General features: G+C 37.8%; 1 protein-coding gene across 5 annotated transcripts in view; it reads left to right on the top strand.

Moving 5' to 3' along the window:
* The window catches only part of PPP1R12B (protein phosphatase 1, regulatory subunit 12B), a 231,359-nt gene that overhangs the window by 172,650 nt on the left and 37,788 nt on the right, over positions 1-20,921 (top strand). The window contains exon 1 of one of the 5 annotated variants that reach the window (XM_011990522.1): positions 18,440-18,567. The exons of the other annotated variants lie outside the window; for them this stretch is intronic. Within the exon in view, the coding sequence (XP_011845912.1) occupies positions 18,466-18,567 (102 nt within the window). The 5' untranslated portion in view covers positions 18,440-18,465. Of the gene's footprint in view, positions 1-18,439; positions 18,568-20,921 lie in introns of those variants that run through there. 5 annotated transcript variants of the gene reach the window in all.

The raw sequence follows: 20,921 nt of genomic DNA, 5'->3' as shown, positions 1-20,921 counted from the left end.
AATTAGGAAATAGAACTGAGAAAATCTTTCAGAATGCAGTTTAGAGAAAGTTAGAAGAAAATGAAAGAGAAAGAGGGACATGAAAGATGACCTGAGGAGCTCTAACATGCATGTGCTAGGAGTTGCAAAGGAGAAAAAAGAATGAATAAAAAAGTGACATTAGTAATAACAATAACTGCAGCTAAGAATTTTTTCAGAAGTGAAGCTGAGTCTTCAAACTAGAAAATGCTGCCATGTGTAACACAGGATAGATAAATCCACAACTACATATATGATAATAAAATTGTAGGAAATTAACGATGAAGAGAAAATCTGAAATTCTGAATACAGATATAACAAAAATTTCTGAATAATGGAATGGTAGTTGAATTGGCAGTAGGCTCTGGCAACAGTAGATACTAGAAAACTGACTAGTATCTTCAAAGTGCTGTAGAAAAATAAGTATGAGCTTACAGTTTCATACAGTGGTTTATATACGGAGTGGGACCAAAATAAACACATCTTCAAGATACGCAGAGCTAAGTTTTCAACTCACAAACTCTTGGTGATAAAAGAACTAAAGGATGTTCTTCAGCAAAGAAAAAAATAAATGCAGAAAGAAGTGGAATACAAAAGCAAAGAGTGTTAAAATATGAGATAAAGCTAATATGCTTCAAAAGTTAGGACTAAATATTAGCAATAATATGGTATTAAAAGATGTAAATGTGTACTAAAGTCCTTGTTTGGAGTAGAAAAGACACAGATTAATTTTATAGACATTTAAAGAAAAAATATATTTAAGTATGTTAAATATAAGGATATTCAGTACAGTAATAGAAGTATAGAAATAGAAGGTGCAAGTTCTAAATCAGTAGAGGAAAGAGAAAAGATAGGTAATATTTTAAATGCTTTCACTCCATTCAATAAAGGGCAGGAAAGAAGATAAAAAGAAGCAAAGGAAAAACTTGGAAATAGGAAATACAAAATAAAATGTGTAAGTAATCATAATATAAATTAATCTACAAAGCCAGAGAGATACTCAGATTATCCTTCCATATGCTGTTTTCAGAGTAACACTGAAAGACAAAAAATAAAAGTATAGGAAAAATTTTCTCTTGGTTACCACCAATTGAAAGCTGGCAACATGCATATCATTTGAAACATGAACATGTTTTTGCTTAAAAACATCAAATGACAGAAATATATGTCCTACTTATAAATAGGGAACAATCCACGAAGATGACATAAAATGACTCTAGATACTGAAAATATACTCTCAAAATATATAAAACAAAACTGACAGAATTACCAAGTAATGGCATATCCACAGTCAGTGTTGCAGATTTTAACACACCTCTCTCAGAAACCAATATATCGAACAGACAAAAATACTCAAGAACATAAAGGATTTGAACAACATAATACACCAGCTTAATGTAACAGATATATAGCACATGTAGGGCATGTGTATTGTGACCATGCTAAATGAAAAAATCAACACTCATTCATTCAACAAATACTTATTTGTCCAATATTTGCCAGATATTGTTCAAGGCTCTTGGAATCCTTTAGTCAACAATGTAGACAAAGATCCTGACCTGCTGAAGTGTACATTCTAGCAGGGAGTAAGATGAAAAGGCAGACCATAAACAACAAACATAATAAAGTGTATAATATGTTAGACACTGATGCAGTTTGGAAAAAAAAAAAAAACTAGAAAGGAGAATTGAATAAAGAGGATTGGGTGGAGAAAGTACAGGTTGTAATATAAACAGTGGGTCTGAGTAAATCTTATTGACAGGTTGAGATTTGAAGAAACTGAAGGAGTTAGCCACAAAGATATCTGAAGGAAGAACATTTCTTCAGATGTACTGTAGTGAGGTCCTCTAGCAAGAGGGTACAACTAGAGCAAAGGCCATATGGTGGGAAAGTACTGGCACATGAAAGAAATGACAGGTGAGAGTAGCAGGAAAGAGAATCAGATCATCTGAATGTAGAGTCTCATAGGCCATTTACTATGCACAAAATGAGGAGCCATTGCAGGATTTTGAGTAAAGGAGTGATGTGATCTGACTTAAGTTTTAAAACAATCATTCAAGCTGCTGTGTTGAGATTAGACTTCAGACAGAGGTAGCAGCTGAGCAGCTATTACAGTAATCCAGGCAAGAAATGATGATAGGGGCTTGGATCACATGGCAGCAATAGAGTTGTTGAAAATTGGTAAGATTCTGGATCTATTTGAAGGTAGAGCCAACATTTCCTGGAAGGGCTTGTGGGATGTGACAGACAGAGGGAAGAATTTTAGATGATTCCAGGGTTTTTTACCTAGGCAACTGATAGGATAGAGTTACCATCAACTGGCATGGGGGAGGCTAAAAATGAAGCAGGTTGGGGAGGAAAACTAGGAAGCCAGTCTTATTTATTTATTTATTTAATTTTTTTTGTTTCCATAGGTTTTTGGGGAACAGGTAATCTTTGGTTATATGAAAAAGTTCTTTAGTGTGATTTCTGAGATTTTGGTGCACCCATCATCCAAGCAGTGTACACCGTACCTAATGTGTAGTCTTTTATCCCTTACCCCCCTCCCACCCTTTCCCCTGAGCCCCCAAAGTCCATTGTATCATTCTTAACACCTTTGCATCCTCATAGCTTAGCTCCCTCTTATAAGTGAGAACATACGATGTTTGGTTTTCAGTTCCTGAGTTACTTCACTTAGAATAATGGTCTCCAGTTCCATCCAAGTCACTGCAAATGCCATTATTTCATTCCTTTTTATGGTTGAGTAGTATTCCACGGTATATATATATACCACAGTTTCTTTATCCACTCATTGATTGATGGGCATTTGGGCTGGTTCCAAATTTTTGCAATTGCAGATTGTGCTGCTGTAAACATGCATGTGCAAGTATTTTTTTCATATAATGACTTCTTAGGAATCCAATTTTATTTTTTATTTTTTTGGACGGAGTCTTGCTCTGTCACCCAGGTTGCAGTGCAGTGGTGCCATCTTGGCTCACTGCAACCTCTGCCTCCTGGGTTCAAGTGATTCCTCTGTCTCAGCCTCCCGAGTAGCTGGGATTACAGGTGCCCGCCACCACACCCAGCTAATTTTTGTATTTTTAGTAGAGTTGGGGTTTCACGGTGTTAGCCAGACTGGTCTAGAACTCCTGACCTCAAGTGATCCGCCCACCTTGGCCTCCCAAAGTGCTGGGATTCAGGTGTGAGCCATTGCACCTGGCCAGAATCCAATTTTAGGTATGTTGGTTTGAGATACCTATTAGATTTCCAACTGGAAATTTTGGCAGTTTGGTTATACACATCTGCCAAATTGCTGTGGAGTATTTAGATGATATTTAAAGCAATGAGACTGTATCAGATAACAGAAAGAAAATATAGAAAAGGGAAGAGGGCCCAAGAAGTATCTGGTGTCCTTTCCAGTGTGAGTGAAAAAAAAAAAAAGTATCAGGAAAGAGATAGTTGTCAACAGTGTTAAATGTTGCTGATAGCATCATGTAAGATGAAGACTAAGAACTGACCATTGATTTTATTAACATTATGACCTTGATAAGAGTGGTTTTGTTGGAATAGTGAGACAGAAAGCCTGACTGAAGTAATTTTAAGCCACATTGAGAAGAGAGGAATTGGAAACATTGAGAAAAGTTATTTTTTTTTTAAGATAAGTTTTTCAGGAAGGGGATTTGGCAAGGAAATGGAGTGGCAGCTTTTGGGGAGATAGAGTCAAGAAAAGGGTGTTTTTTTGTTTTGAGACGGAGTCTTGCTCTGTTGCTCAGGCTAGAGTAGTGCAATGGCACAATCTTGGCTCATTGCAGCCTCCACCTCCCAGGTTCAAGTGATTCTCCTGCCTCAGTCTCCCGAGTAGCTGGGATCACAGGCGCCCGCCACCACACCTGGCTAATTTTTTGTAGTTTTAGGAGAGACAGGCTTTTGCCATGTTGACCAGGCTCATCTCAAACTCCTGGCCTCAGGTAATCCTCCCACCTCGGCCTTCCAGAGTGCTGGGATCACAGGGGTGAGCTACTGCACCGTGCTAGAAAAGGGTGTTTTTTAAGCTACATGTTTGCTCCTGAGAATGATCCCAATGGAGAACAACAGCAACAACAAAAGATGATGTAGGAGGAAGAATGGAGAGCTGCTGTAATGAGGTCCTTGAGTAGGGTCTAGAGTACAAGTTGAAGGATTTGACTTCAAATAGAAGCATGTTAGGTTCATCAATGGTAACAAGTGAGAAGATGGTAAATGGTGGTTAAATGTGGTGATAGTCTGTGGAAGTTCTTTTCTGATTGCTTCAATTTTCTTAGTGAAATAGAAAGCAAGACCAGCAGCCAAGAAAGAACATGAGGAAGGAAGTGATAGGTGTTTGAGTTAAAAGGGAAAGGGGTGAAGTATTTATCTAGGAAAGTAAATGGAGTAGGGAAGTATCTGTGTGTGCATTAGAGTCCACTAAGGGTTCAAAGTAATGAATTTAAATTGAGACCAATGAGCATGGTTGTTTTTTTTTTCAGCCACATTTAGTTGCACAGGTGCAGGTGTGGAGTAGGCAGAAAATTTGATTTAAACAAGGTTGTAGTTTTGCCAAGCACTATGAGGGGAGAGAGGGGTGAGTGATGATAATAATGATAAATCATGGAATGTAAGCTCGATAAAGAGTAGAGTGAAGGAACATCAAGTGCATGAGAGACAGTGGAGATTCCATGAGGTTGAATGATAGTTCAGGGTCACCCTAGTAGAAAGAATAAGCTGGAAAGATGGGATCTGGAGATACAGAATTGAGATTATGGAGGGGTTATAGTTTTTTTGTAATGGCAACAAAAAGTTAGCTGGAGAAGAAAAGAACACTTCTGAAAAGTATAAACTTCCTTGTAGATACTGCATGGGTAAGGAGGTAATTATAATGAGAAATACAAAATATTTAGAGTTAAACAACAATGAGATTACTTCACATTAGATCTTGTAGAGTAGCTAAAGAGAGAAAGCTATAACCTTAAATACGTGTTTAAGGTTAAAAATTTTGAATAAGTGAAAATAAATGAGCTAAGCTTTAAACTCAAGAAGTTGAAAACAGAGTAAGCCCAAATTAAGTAGAAGGAATGAAATAAAGATAAAAGCAGAAATTAATGAACCGAAAACAGAATAGCAGTAGAATAGTGTTAATATCAGAAGCTGATTCTTTGAAAAGATATAAAATTCAATAAACCTTTTTATTTTGCAATGTCCACCTTGACTGCAGTGTTCTAGAACTCAAAGGCATCTTATATGCTAGTCTGGGGCCTGGGATGCAAACAAAAACAGATCAGAGGCAGTTATTTTGGCAACAACAGGGAGAGGGAAAAATCTTCAAGGTCCCTTAAAGCAACACGTATAACAATTGAGCTGCATACATAACCCGGGAATCTACTTTTTCCAGCCACTGCACACTGAGCCCCATTAGGGAGGTTAAAATGCAGTAAATCTTTGACAAGCTGAACTAGAGAAAAACTAGGCGTGGGCCGGGCGCGGTGGCTCACGCCTGTAATCCCAGCACTTTGGGAGGCCGAGGCGGGCGGATCACAAGGTCAGGAGATCGAGACCACGGTGCAACCCCATCTCTACTAAAAATACAAAAAATTAGCTGGGCGTGGTAGTGGGCGCCTGTAGTCCCAGCTACTCAGGAGGCTGAGGCAGGAGAATGGCGTGAACCCGGGAGGCGGAGCTTGCAGTGAGCCGAGATCGCGCCACTGCACTCCAGCCTGGGGGACACAGCGAGACTCCGTCTCAAAAAAACAAAACAAAACAAAACAAACAAACAAAAAAAACTAGGTGTGAACAAATAGTATTAGGAAGAGAAATAGGGACAAAGTTAAGATAAACGTATTTAAAATATAAGATTATTTTGAGCAACTTTATGACAATAAGCTTGAAAACCTGATTTAAGTGGACACTCTTCTGGGAAAATATAAAATATCAAAATGACTTAGGAAGAAATGGCAAAACAAAGAAGTCCAGTAACCTTTAAAGAAATTTAATCATACTTCACCACCACCTCCCCAACCTGCTGCCAAAGACCCCAAGCCTAGAGTAATTTGGGGGATGAATTTCATCAAACTGTCAAGGAACGAGTATAATAATACTTGTCTTACATAAACTGCTTCAGATAATAAAAAGAAGGAAGCCAAAATCTAGATTGTTTTGCCTCCAACTTGTTTAGTAACAACAAAAAGAGGCTAAGAACTGAGGCAAAGAAAAACCAAAATAAAGTCTGAATACTTCCCACAAACAGCATTAGAAAAATACATTTGATAATACCCAGGTGGTACAGGTTTTAAGGATTGGACCTTTGACTTTGTGCTCATCCTTCTGTGTGGATCAGCTTTGCTCTTTGATTCCAGTTATTTTAGTTCCAGTTGTAATGATGGGTTTTGGACACACTCAGTCTGTATTATGACCAACAGCATATATTTGTAAGATAGCTAGGTCACTAATAGTCTGTGGCATGGAAAAATTTTTGTTTTAATATGGTGCTAACTAAGCATACAGAGGTTGACTCTGTAACTTTAACTCCAGCAACACACTGTTATCACCACCCAAACTGACCAGCCTAGTTAGTAACATCATATGTGGTATCATACAAACTACTTAGAACCATGCCTGGGACACTCAGCTGTTAGCTCTTACATGCCCTTTGTGCTCAAAGAGAACAATTTGTGATTGTATGCCAGTCAACTCAGTCATCATGGAGCTTAGTTGTTTACTGTATTGCATGCTAAGCAGTAGACTCTAGGAATCTAATTAATTTGATTCTCACATTGATCCTGTTTGCCACAAACATTGCCATGCCTCATGAACCTCACAAGTTGTGTTTCTTAGAACAGTGCATATGTAGTTCTTATACTCTGCAACAGTGTTTGCCTCAGCATAATTGTGTTTATGTGGAATTGCATTGGCATTGCAATGTGAGAATGACAGAGTTGATAGGACCATTAATGTGTGTACCCTGGGAATTATTTCCCTCATCCCCATAGCTGGCTGAAGAAACTTTATTTCTGAGTTATTATGTAGGGACTGAAAGGTTTTTTATTTTTTTTTTGGTTGTTTTTTTTTTTACATGTATGTACAGACTGTTTTTTACCTACAGTGAGCAAAAATAATCTGGACAAAAAAATAATGCTCTCCCTGTTTTTCCTTTCAAACGTATATATATATTTGAAATCTTAGGCATGGGAAAAAACTTTTATGTCATCTTCAGAGCTACAGCCATATTTTTTAGCTAGGACCAAATCTTAAATCTCTCCTGACAGAACCCTAATGAAGGGGACAAAGTGATCTCCAGTGGAAATGTGAAAGGCATAAAAACGAAAAGTTCGATATCTGGAGGATTCAGATGACACAAAAGAAAATAAGTTGAGGATAAAGGAAATGAGAGGATAAACCTGGTAGTACAATGACATCTTTCATCTTCAACTATTTTAAAGTATTTTTACCTGAAAGCATGAAGATAAAGTGTGTATAGATGACACATAGACAACTGATAAATGAATAAACATTTACACTGTATATGTCAGAAGTATCTGCAAAGCAAAAATGGTGCATGTCAGTTCATTGTTGACCAGGAAGAGTCTTTCGTATACTCTTCCAGGATCTATGTTATTTTAAAAAAAAAAAAAAAAGAAGAAGTAGTTAGATGTTAAGTTTGGGAGTATTTTTAGTAAACCCAGATGAACAGAGCAGCTTTTATTTCTGGATCAACTGCAAATTCACAACTCTGAAGACTAGTTGAAATGTTTAAAGTTCTAGATGAATCATACATAGATTGCTTTTCTTAGGGCTTTTTCCTTAAAACTCTGCAGTTAACTAAAAATGGGAAATAATTATTTTTCTTAACACCTGATGGACCATTCACCCTCATTTATAGGCTTTGAAGAAAACTAACAAAATGTTTTTTAAAATCAAGTTGATGACAATTTAAAAACTTACATAGAATTTCTGAACCTTCTTTAAGTTATAGGTTACATTTTCAAGAAACTGATAGTTATCAAACATGTGAGCTTAAATTTAAGTATGTTGCTACCAGGCAGTAATATGTTTTGCCTGGCATACAGATTATAAGCACAACTTAACTATCATAGATACCTTTGAGAACTGAATGGATTTATTTATTTTAAAAGTTATTCTAAAATTAATTCCATACCTTTCTTCTCCGTACCTTTCTCCTTAAGTTTTTAAAACACCTTTCTTGACATAAAATTTCTGTACGACTACACATATTTAAATTGTAATATCTGATTAATTTGAGGAAACTATCTCCCCAATTCTCCGTAACTCTTAACTGCACTAAATATTTATAGTCTTAACAAAAATTTCAGATAAATCATATGCTTTAAAGCTACTTATTCAGTGTTTAACTGACACTATATAGAACCCTTTTGCTACTTTTAAGCTAATCAAAAAATATATAATATACCCTGTTACTACTTCTAATCAGTTCAAGCATTTTTTTTTTTTTTTCTCATCAAGGTGCTGTGAGCATTTGGCAGGGTAATTCTTCACTATGTGGGTCTGTTTCCAGAATAGCAAGCATTCAGCATCCCTGAGCCTGGCATTTGAAACACCAATAGCACTCTGCAATCATTGTGCCAATCAGTGTCCCCACATATTTTCAAAAGCTCTTGTGATAAGTGTTGCCCCTTCCCCTCCCTGTGACAAACCTCTGCCCCTTATACCTTTACTGATGTTTCTAGCCTATATGGCCTACAAAAAAAGTGTGAAGGGGGAGAAGCTATGTTGTTCACATTAAAAAGAGGTAGGTTTTCATTTCTGCTTTTTGTAAGCCATTGCTAAAATTAAATTTAATTTCAAAATATTAAACTCATGAACCAATTCTAGGACAGGTTTGCAGAATGATTTTCTTAAAGGACCTTTATAATCTCTTACCCTTAAATGAGTTTCTGAGACTGAAACATTCATGACACTAGGGCATGATTATTTAAATATATGGGAACAAGATTGGGAACATTTTGTCGGCTAGTAAGCTATTGTGAGCTCCATGCTGTGCAACTTGTAGATCCTGTCTTGCTTTGCCTCTCTGTTGCTGCCTTATACTCCAAAATAGCACCATCTCTTCCCCCTACTCCTAGCAACCCACTAGAGTATGCATAAGCCGTTAGTGGATATATTTTGTTGGTCTGATTTTTAGCTTTTTTTGCTTGTTCACAAAGTGTCAAAGGCCCTTTATTACACTGAAAGAATTGTGTGACTTTTCTGTATTCTGCATTTCCTTACAAGTGGAATGAAGGCTGACTCTTTAAAGTCATTTTAGATGATTACCATCACAAAAGGAGAAGTGATGGTAAGTGATTCATTTTGTGGTAAAGTCCCTAATATGTCTCCCTCACTCAGGAGCATCTGTGCAGGAGTCAACATTAAATGTGAGTTATCATTATTGGTCTTTTCCATCACCCCCAAAAGGGGAGGATTTTCACATCACATAAATTAAAACAGGATTGAGATGGAAAAATCAAAAGAGAAGAAATGACTAAGAACCTCCTATTTCCTTTAGAACTTCTTATTTCCTGCCCCCAAGTAACATTTGTGGCCCTTCTAAGTACCCAGTAATAAAACGTCCCTATAAAAGCATAGAGTAGTAAATGAAGCTGTTATGAATTCTAGACTATCTTCCAACTTGGCTGTGTGCTATTGATGGTCTCCTTTAAAAACAAATTGTTTGTTTAGTGTGAGATCAAAATTATTTATATAAAAATATATGGAAGAGTAGGGCTTGATATTAATTTTAACAGCATGGAGATCTTTGTAGTGATACAAATTTTGAGATTTCCTATAATCTCTTTGAAGACACGAATCATGTCTTAACAGAACTTTGTATGTCCCTATCCCTAATAGTACCTTGCATAGAATAAGAACTTAATAGTTGTTAGTTGATGGAAGAAAAGTATCAGTTGAAAATAAAAATATTTTCTTTGGATCTTATATTCATAAACGGACTGAAAATGACTGCCCTGTTCCAAAAGGAGGAGCAGAGAACTTAAACTGTACTTCTTAACTGGTAATACTTGACTCATCACCTTCTTACCTAAATCTGAACTAAAATACTGTGTGTTGTACCTACTCAGAAGTTTATAAAACTAACCTACCAAAAAATTGCTTAGAGGAAGAGGCAGAGACATTTTTGAAAGACTAGGTAATGTCCACCTAACTATTGATATCCTTTGGGCCTTGAAGGATCTTGTGGTTTTGTTACCAGGAAGGGAGTTCAATCTGGACCCCAAGAAAGAGTTCTTAGATCTCACGCGAGAAAGAATTCAGGGCAAGTCCCTAGAGTAAAGTGAAAGCAACTTTATTTAGAAAGTGAAGGAATAAAAGAATGACTACTCCATAGACAGAGCAGCCCAAAGGGCTGCTGGTTTTATGGTTACTTCTTGATTACATGCTAAACAAGGGATGGATTATTCATGAGTTTTCCAGGAGAGAGGTGGTCAATTTCCAGAACTGAGGGTTCCTCCCCTTTTTAGACCATATAGGGTAACTTCTTGATGTTGCCATGACATTTGTAAACTGTCTTGTCACTGGTGGAAGTGTCTTTTAGCATGCTGATATATTATAATTAGTGTATAATAGTCATGAGGACGACCAGAGGTCACTCTCGTCACCATCTTAGTTTTGGTGGGTTTTGGCTGGCTTCTTTATCGCAACCTGTTTTATCAGCAAGGTCTTTGTGAGCTGTATCTTGTGCCAACCTCCTATCTCATCCTGTGACTGAGAATGCCTTAACCTCTTGGGAATGCAGCCTAGTAAGTCTCAACCTTATTTACCCAGCCCCCATTCAAGATGGAGTGCCTCTGGTTCAAATACCTTTGACAAAAACATACCTATACCTTAGTCTACTATGTGTAATGCATTCCAGCATTTGCTATTCTGTTTATTCACTTTTTATTGATCTGGTTGTGGCCACTAAATTGATTCATAACCTAACAATGAGTTTCATTGTACCTTTAGCTCAAGTGACTACCTGCTTCCATTAGCAAACCCAATTCTTTGGTGAACATATAATCTTAGAGTCCTCTGTAATGAGAGACTCTCTTTCAAAAGTTGTTAGGAATTAAAAAAGAAAGTCACTTCCTTATGCCCCTTTCTCACTGTAGTGAGATGAAAAAACTCTGTTTTTTTTTAAACACTGTTAAACTTACAGAAATATTTCAAGAATAGATTAAAGAATTGCTGTATACCCTTTATGTAGAGATCACATTCACTTTTTTTTTTTTTTTGAGATGGAGTTCCACTCTTGTTTTCCAGACTGTAGTGCAATGGCGTGATCTCGGCTCACCGCAACCTCTGCCTCCCAGGTTCAAGCGATTCTCCTGCCTCAGCCTCCTGAGTAACTGGTATTATAGGCATGCGTCACCACGCCCCACTAATTTTGTATTTTTAGTAGAGATGGGGTTTCTCCATGTTGGTCAGGCTGGTCTCGAACTCCCGACCTCAGGTGATCTGCCCACCTTGGCCTCCCAAAGTGCTGGGATTACAGGCACGACACATTCACATTTTTACCAGTTGTCCTAATAAAGTCCATTGGAGCAGAAAGATCCAATCCAGGATCACTATTTATACCCAATTTTTGTGTATCTCTAGTTAGACTTTCCTCGACTTATATGACCTTGTTTTTTTTGTTTTGTTTTGTTTTGTTTTATGTTGCCCAGGCTGAAGTGCAGTAGTGTGATCTTAGTTCACTGCATCCTCTGCCTCTTGTGCTCAGAGGATCCTCCCACCTCAGCATCTTGAGTAGCTGGGACTACAGGTGGGCGCCACCTTGCCTTGCTAATTTTGGGTTTTTTGTTTTGTTTTGTTTGTTTGTTTGATAGAGATGGGGTTTTGTGACATTGCCCAGGCTAATCTTGAACCCCTGGGCTCAAGAGATTTGCTTTCCTTAGCCTCCCAAAGTGCTGAGATTACAGACATGAGCCATCACGCCTGGCCGACCTTGGTATTTTTGAAGATAGCAGGCCAGTCATATATGTCCCTCAGTTTAGGTTTATCCAATGTTTTCTCATGATTAGACCCAGTTTATGCATTTTTGGCCACAATGTCATAGAAGTGATACTATATTCTTCTCATTTCATGCTATCAGTTTGTCATGTTACTAGTGGTCTTGTCTTTGATCGCTGAATTGAGATGACATCTGCCAGGTTTCTCCATGGTAGTTAGTTTTTCCTCCTTTGTGATTAGTAAATGTTGTGTGATGTGATACTTTGAGATTATGTAAACTCCAATTTCTCCTCTACTTTTACCCACTACTTTGAGCATCATTAATACTTCTTTCTTGGATTGATTTTACAGTCATGGTTGCCAAATGGTAATTTTTCTAACTTTATTACTCCTTCTATATTTATTAGTAGGCATTCTATTGTAAGCAAGAACCTGTTCTCCTCCCATTTATTCTTTTCATTCATTTATTTATATCAATGTCTACTCAGGGGTTCCTAGTCAGTGGGTTATAATTCGTTGCTATCATTATTCATTTTGATGCTCTTATTATCCCAGGTTTGGCTTTTTAAGCAGGCTTCTGTGTCCTTATGTCATATCATTTAAGTGTTGTTTGAGAACTTTCTCACCTTCTAGCGCAAGATATCGGGCTCATTTTGTTTCCTTGCCCCAGCTCTGGAATTAGCCATTTCTCCAGGGAGCCCTGTTCCTCTTAGTAGAAAGTGGCATTTAGAAACAATAATCTGGGCACTAGGCATGCTAAATGCTGCTGGAGTGTTGCTCTTCCCAGGCCCCTTTCAGTGGACAGAGCTAGGAAAGACATATGTATGGATGCATTTGCTTAATATACACGTATGTTTACATCTTTATTTCTTTATCTATCTATATTGAAAATCATAAGTTCATACCAATACCTTCAATTCCTACATACCAACATAGGGTTCTTTCTAGCTTTCCTTTTTTTTTTTTTTTTTTGTATTTATGTCTGCCTTCTCCAACAATGAGAAACCTAGTTGCCATTTTCAATATGTTTACTTATTTGCTCAATCCCTTGTGTAAAGCCAATCCTCTAACTAAACCCAAGTAGACCAGGCTACTGCCTCACTACTGTACCCTCCTCTTATTGCCAGGGCTTTGCCTTCTAAGAAATAAGGAAAGTTGGGAAGAGGTAAGGAGAAAGATAGGTAGAGATAAGTTTTTTCTTAAAGCATTTGAAAAGGAGATTCTGACGTCTTTTTCAGTAACCTTTTACATAATCACAAGGAAAATAAGTGCATAGAATATAAAAATTGATATTTAAGCTCTTTGCTTCAGGGTTTCATTTAGATTCTTACATATATTTTATACATGCATGTGCGTGTTAACCAAGCATTTTTTGTGATAATGACCATGTATTGAACATGACCACATGCTAGGCACTGTGATGGATGATTTTGTGTGTGTGTGTGTGTGTGTGTATGTGTGTCCTAAACCATATAACAATTCTGTAAATAAGCATCCTTATCACTATTTTGGGTGATGAACCAGATAAGATTCAACGAAGCTGAAGAACTTGATCATACCAGTCAGTTAAGCAGGGGTTAGAATTTCAACCCAGGATATCTGACCTCAAATCCATACCCTTCCCAAACCATGTGTACTGTACTGTGCTATATTGCTAACATTGGAAATCATCACTGGGGAGCATTTTATCCAACATCACCCTTAAACCATGCCATTTAGGATTTTTCAATTTAAAAAATAAAAAGAGGAAAAAGTAGAAATTACTTAACTGGTTCATTAATTTCTTCCTTTACTAACTTTTGGGAGAATTGAATCAATGAGAGTCAGTGATTAGGATTCACATCATGAGGCATTTTATTGGCTTATTCACACATTAGATGTGTCCCATCTCAAAAACAAACATATGCAGTTCTTCTGTTTGATAGTTCTTATATTTTTTGGAAACTCTGTTGAGCTGACTACCTGGGGCTCTTAATTCAGTTATAATAACAGCCTAAAGTTTATAGACTTTTTTCCTCCCTCTTTTTTACCCACAAGAAATAAAATAGATGAACTCAACATCCTATCCTGCTTATCTGGAATGAGTTATTTTCTAAACAAGTGGCTGTTTGCAAAGCTCATCCTGTAGAAGTCTGTGGTCAAGAATATTTCCATTCAGTTCTTGTTTTCACAGGGGAATTAATGTCTTTTCAGTCAGCAAGGAACAATAAATGCTTGTTGGCTGTGTTGAAAAAAAATTAAATCTACAAAAAGACAAATGAAGAAAAAAAGAGCTTACATTCAGCTTTCTGGAGAATTTATCTATGTTCCTCTGTATATATGATGTGTTCCTGCAAGTGTCTCAAATACCCAGAATTTTACTGAAGGATTTGAATTGGTAAATCTTTTCAGATCTGTTTTTACTTTACTTTAATCAACCAAAGTTTATTCTTCAGGTAGTTGTGTTTTGCTCCCCTTTTATTGGCTGTGTGCCTTTGGCCAAGACACTTAACCTTTCAGAACTTCACTTTCTTCATCTGTAAGATAGTAATATAGTCACAAGTCCCTTAACGACAGGGATACATTCTGAGAAATGAGTTGTTCGGCAATTTCGTCCCTGAGCAAACATCAAAGAGTGAATTTAATACAAACCTAGATGGTACAGCCTACTACACACCTCGGCTATTTGGTAGAGCCTGTTGCTCCTAGGCTACAAACCTGTACAGCATGTTACTATATTGAGTACTGTAGAGCTGGAACATGATAAGTATTTGTGTGTCTAAATGGAGAAAAGGTATTATAAAAATACTGTGTAAAAGATTAAAAATGATATACCTGTATCGGGCACTTACCATGAATGCACCTTACAGGACTGGAAGTTGCTTTGGGTGAGTCAGTGAGCAAGTGGTGAGTGAAGGCCTAGGGCATTACTGTGCACAACTATAGACTATTAACACTGTATACTTAGGTTATACTAAAGTTATAAAAAAGTTTTTTCTTTCTTCAATAATAAATAACCTTAGCTTACTATACTTTTTTTACTTTATACATTTTTAAAATTTTTTTAACGTTTTGACCCTTTTGCAGTAATACTTAGCTTAAAACACAAACACATTATACAGGTCTACAAAAATATTTCTTTATATTCTTAATCTATAAGCTTTTATCTGTTTTTTTCTTTTTAACTTTAAAACTTTCTTGTTAAAAACTAAGACACACACATGTTAACTTAGGCCTACGCAGGGTCAGAATCATCAGTATCACTGTCTTTCACTTCCATATCTTATCCCATTGGAAGGTCTTCATGCATGGAGCTGTCACTTCCTATCATAACAATGCCTTCTTCAGAATATCTCCTGAAGAACCTGCCTAAGGCAGTTTTACAGTTAACTTTTATATATCTAAGTAGAAGGAGAAGTACACTCTAAAATAATGACTAAAAATATAGTATAGTAAATACCGGGTGATAAGAATTTTTCAGTTCCATTATAGTCTTATGCAGCCACCATTGTATATGTGGTTTGTTGACCGAAACATCAGTTATGTAAGGCATGACTGTATGGTGGTATACTTTTCAGTGTGGTTGAGAGAATCAGGTGAGATAATATATGTTAAAACACTTCATAAAATATAAAAGAGTTTGTTATTGTTACTACTTTCTAGAAGTGGACGTAAGATAGAAGTAAAAAAAAAGACAGAGAGGCCAGTTTGGAGTATAAGAGGTTTACATCCCTCTCTAATTGCCAGGGAGTGTGAAATCACTATATGAGCCTTACAGAAACAGGTCAGGAAACTGTGTCTGATCAAGTTGTTCTTGCCATGTCTTTAAAGAATAATGTAAACCGGTGAGTTTCATTCACCATAACAAAAAAGTATCACTAAGCTTTCCCTAGCCAATCATGCTACCAAGCATGGGAATGTTAGTATTTAGGTTTACAACATTATTTCTTTAAGTGAAAAGATCTAATGGAGACTCACCTTATCTGATGAGATTAGTTATATAAGCTATATCCTTAATATACATCATATAAGATCTGAATTCCCAAGATAATTGGCCCTTTTTTTTTTTTTTTTTTTGTTCTTGTTGCCCAGGCTGGAGTGCAATGGCACGATCTCGGCTCACTGCAACCTCTGCCTCAATGTTTCAAGCAATTCTCCTGCCTCAGCCTCCCGAGTAGCTGGGACTACAGGTGCCCCCGATGACACCTGGCTAATTTTTTGTATTTTTAGTAGAGACAGGGTTTCACTATGTTGGTCAGGCTGGTCTCGAAATCCTGACCTCATGTGATCCACCCACCTCAGCCTCCCAAAGTGCTGGGATTATAGGCATGAGCCACTGCGCCTGGCAACAGTTGGCCTTTGAGACATAGTGTGTTCTGGTTTATGATAGAATTGATCAGTCTTCTTAAGGAAGACTAAATAATTTCCAGGACCCCTAATAAAGGGGTTCTGATTCATTCCCAACCTAAAAGAATGAGTTTGTAAAACTCTTTTCAACCTATATTCCTCAGACCAACTTCCAAGTAGCTGATCACTTCCCTTGATTTAATTTCACAAAATTGATCACTGGAATAAAGAAGTTGTCAAAGCAATTAGAGGGAAAAGAATAACATGTTGAGAAAGTTTGAAGTAAAAAGTATAAATTTCATGTTAAAGAAGGGAAAGCAGGATAGAGTTTCCAAGAGTCCAGAGAAAAGAGAGTTGTTACTTTGGGATAAACCCGTTGGCTTAGAAAGCATTTGGCCTAGAAATTTTGGTTAGTGTAGTGGTAACAACAGAGTGCACAAGATTAAATTTTAGATGTTTCTTCCAGGTCAAATCCGAAAATCCTTCAACACTATGCAAATAAATTCCTCTCTTTTTAATTTCATTTTCCTGTACTTCTGAGTCCTGTAGTCTTGCAGTTGCACTACTGTCTATTTTCTCTCTTCATTTCTGACCCTTCTTTCTTTTCCCTCACCTTTATACCCCTTTCCATTGTCATTTTCCCTGATTGTGGCATCTTAGGAAACTCTGGTAAGCTTTATACTTACAGATCCAGCCAGTAAGGTCTGTAATGGACAGAGAACTTTCTTTGCAGTGAGCCAGAGCTTGGGTTTGCTTCCTCATGGTGCAACAGGAATGGCATCTCATTAAAATGGAACATTAAAGGCCTGGAGGTGCTTTGACTAATTTTTCTGTCTGAGCGTTGTTACTTAAGAGATCTAGAAGTTGAAAAAAGGGCCGGGCGCGGTGGCTCAAGCCTGTAATCCCAGCACTTTGGGAGGCCGAGACGGGTGGATCACGAGGTCAGGAGATCGAGACCATCCTGGCTAACACGGTGAAACCTCGTCTCCACTAAAAAATACAAAAAACTAGCCGGGCGAAGTGGCGGGCGCCTGTAGTCCCAGCTACTCGGGAGGCTGAGGCGGGAGAATGGCGTGAACCTGGGAGGCGGAGCTTGCAGTGAGCTGAGATCCGGCCACTGCACTCCAGCCTGGGCGACAGAGCGAGACTCCGTCTCAAAAAAAAAAATAGAAGTTGAAAAATCCCCCTTCTCATAGTATTCAGAGCAATCAGTTTAAGAGACTTCTGCCTTCTCTGAGGCAGGGCACACTGGAAGGTTGGTGAAGTTTGCCCCTCAGCATGCCCCCAAAGAGCCTCCCTTTATTCCTAGAAGCTGGCAGGCTTTCTTTTCCTCCTACAAGTGGCAACCCGAATTCTGAGTTGAAAGTGAATCTTTGCCCTTGGCTCCTCTCCAGCATTCCTCACTGAGCGAATAGGGATTTGGAATGTCAGAAAATAGAAGAGGGGAGGGGAAAAGATGTGTGTATGACTGTGAGTGTTTATATGTAAAAGCAGCTTCGTCTGGGAGGACTTAGGGAAACTTGACTTCCTCAGACTGCTTCCTTCTTACAAACTCTTGGTTCCTTATTTATCATTTTTTTTTGTTTTTGTTTTTTAAGTTGTTTGACCTGATTTTATCATAGTAGTTCCAAATGTCTTACAGTCCAGTGGAGTCAAGCTAAGGAAAGACAGCATGATTTCCACAGGATTTGTATTTCTTCCCTCTGGATAAAGTGATAGTAGTTGTTCCCAGACTCGCTGCCGGCAGGATCCAAGGTCGTCTTTCCTCTGGAATTTAATCTGGTGTCATCAGGAACCTAGACTCAGGTTTTATTGGAGAGCAAGCCTCAATAAGAAGTGTCCTTTGAGGAGAATCAAGGACTCAATCTAGGCATAAAAGGTGTTGCTCAGCACAATACCCTCTACGGTAAGCTACCAGTCCTGAGAACCTGTGGTCAAAACTGAATTGAAAATATTGATGGAACTCAGACTCTGTGGAACTGGGGACTGGTTCAGAGCTCAAGACTATAATTTACAGGGCTGCTTTTATCCTTTATTTAGTTCTATCCAAAGTCATCTTGCATCAACTCAAAAGGAGAGATTCTGTGAGGGTAACCTACAGGGGAAATTTCCCAGCTTTGTGTGAAGAATCCAGTGGTTGAGTGTCTATCTGCATCCTGAGGAACCATGTCCTCTTTATATACCCGAAGTAAAGAATTCACTCGGAATAGGAAATCTCAGTCTGATTCTCCCCCAGCATCTCCTTCCCCGACTGCCAAGACACTCCGAGTAAGCAGCATTTTTTATTTACATATGTTCATAGATGGGTCAAAGGTAGAGGATGTGTGTGTGTATGTGTATATATATATATATAACTTGGGGCGTTAGGTTTAGAGCAAAGGGATTTCAGAGCATATGGGAATCGGTACAGGAAAAAAGAAAATTTGCAAGTAAAGACCCTGTAAGCTTCTCTGCAAGAGGTTATGGTTCATAATACTTAATACAGTCTTAAGTAAAAGCAGACTTAAATATGTCAGGCTGCAGTTTCTGCCTTTTAGCTTTTAACTATCGATTGTAAACTGCTTAACAGTAAGATTTTACAGTCCTTATCACTTTATCTTACGAGGCTTTTCTTAATTTCTACGGCTATTTTAGTCACTGCCTTTCTTGTGTTTTATGGATCAATACTATATTTCAAGAGAAAAACTTCCGAAATGGCCACAAAACTATATACATTAAACTTCGGTTGTGAAAGTTCCATGGTGTATTTGTGTATGTATGTATGTATGTGAGGTAGAGTATGCCTTTGCCTATTTTGTATGTCTGTCTTTGAGAAAGACCAAAATGAGCAAGGAGTTATGACCACTTGAAACTTTACTCCTTAATCACCAAGTACCTTCAGGAAATTTCTTGCTTAAAAGCCCAAGAACTAACTAACTGTTGGCCATTGACAACTACTTCTATGGAGGTATTTGTGATGTCCTAGGTAGAACCATTTGAGACTTTTCTCCATTTTCTCTAATGAATGTCTCAATGAAGTGATTTGCATATGGGCATTTGCATCTAATTTAGTGTCTTCCCCTGTGGGAAGCTGACAAAAGCAAGAACTGCTACCAATAGCAAGTGACGAGAAGTTCTGATGGGCATATTAGGTAGCAGGCCATATAGCAGTTACTTTTTCGGGAACTAGATTGTGCTTTGCTGTATATACAGAGTAAGAAGAAGGATGGCCATAGCTTCCTTATTTAGGGAGCTACAGGGAGAAAATTTGCAAGAAGCCTGGATAGATTAGTGTGGGGTTGTTTTTTTGTTTGTTTGTTTTGTTTTTCAATTATTTTGTATCCATTTTCAATGTCTGTCTTACCAGTATAAATTACCATGTAGTAGAATTTGTAATTCTGTTGGTCTAAGACCTCAGCTAAGGATGAGAATACCAAAGGATATTGTTACAAAGTTATTTTATTCACAAGTTTTTGTGAGAGCACCAAGAGGGGCTCCAATATATATGTTACTGTCATCGAGTTCCAGGAGTGTCTCTTCAACATGTAGACTGGTACCTTTTTTTCCCAAGGAGCCACAGAATGCTTTCACCCCACTAGCTATTGGGTATTCTTTGGTGGCTACCAATTGAGGTCCACAAAACTGGACACTTTACTTCAGTTAGTGTTTATCTTTGCTCCCTTCCCTCATATACTCAGTAGTACCTTTAGTTGTAAAGATCCCCTTATTAATGTCTCTTCGCCACTATAACCAAAGCTCCCAGAGCAATGTGGTGAGCAACCAACAATTACCTGTTTGGTGACCTTCCCCCATTTTCCCTTTCTATTTTTCCTTTGCTTTCTTAGAGTTAGGTACTGCTTTCGTCTTGTCTCACTTCTAACAGCTGCCATCCAACCTCCCTACCCTTGTTTCACAACCCCTCATCCCTGCCTTTTAGACAGAGGTCACAGTGGGAGAAAATCTGAATTATAGGAAACTAAAACATAGATGGCTTAATAAGAGACTGCTTCCCAATATTAGTGGTCACTGGATGTGGATTCCTACAATAGCATCAACTTACTCTAACCAACTTCCAGTGTCCAAATGGCTTGAGACTATGTTAAAGAGAATGTTGATTTTCATATACCACTCATGTTCCATTATGTTGCTTATGTCTTTAACGTCAGAGTGAAAGATATGCAAGACTCATTTGGTGGCTGCTGACACTAAGGACTGGTTATAAAATTATAAAATGAAGATTTCATCTCTTAAGATCTCCCTAGCCTAGTTCATTTTCTCTCATGTCCAACTAATTAGGGTACTCTTTAAAAACTGATTTTGATTGTTCTTTAACAACTGGTTTTGTGATGGTGTTCTTGTGCTCATATGCCTTTTGATACCTGGTTGTAACTGGCTGATCCTTAGCCACCCTGAAAGGTGGGTATTGCTATCCCTATTTTACATATGAGGAAACTGAGATACACAGAAGAGAAGTGGCTTGCCCAGCATTGCTCAACTAGTAAGCAGCAGAGCCTTGATTAAAGCACTGCGCTCGGTGACTCTAAAACCCCATATTCGCAGCAACATTGGCGTACATCTCAAATATATTTGAAGGTCAAGTTTAAGAACATGCTAGGGCAAATATGACAGTTAAAAGCTTACGT

This window comes from Mandrillus leucophaeus, unplaced genomic scaffold (assembly GCF_000951045.1).
Source record: "Mandrillus leucophaeus isolate KB7577 unplaced genomic scaffold, Mleu.le_1.0 Scaffold38, whole genome shotgun sequence".
In the NCBI taxonomy this organism is placed as follows: Eukaryota; Metazoa; Chordata; class Mammalia; order Primates; family Cercopithecidae; genus Mandrillus; species Mandrillus leucophaeus.
Note: the sequence above shows the minus strand (reverse complement) of the source record. Positions and strands in the feature narration are given on the sequence as shown.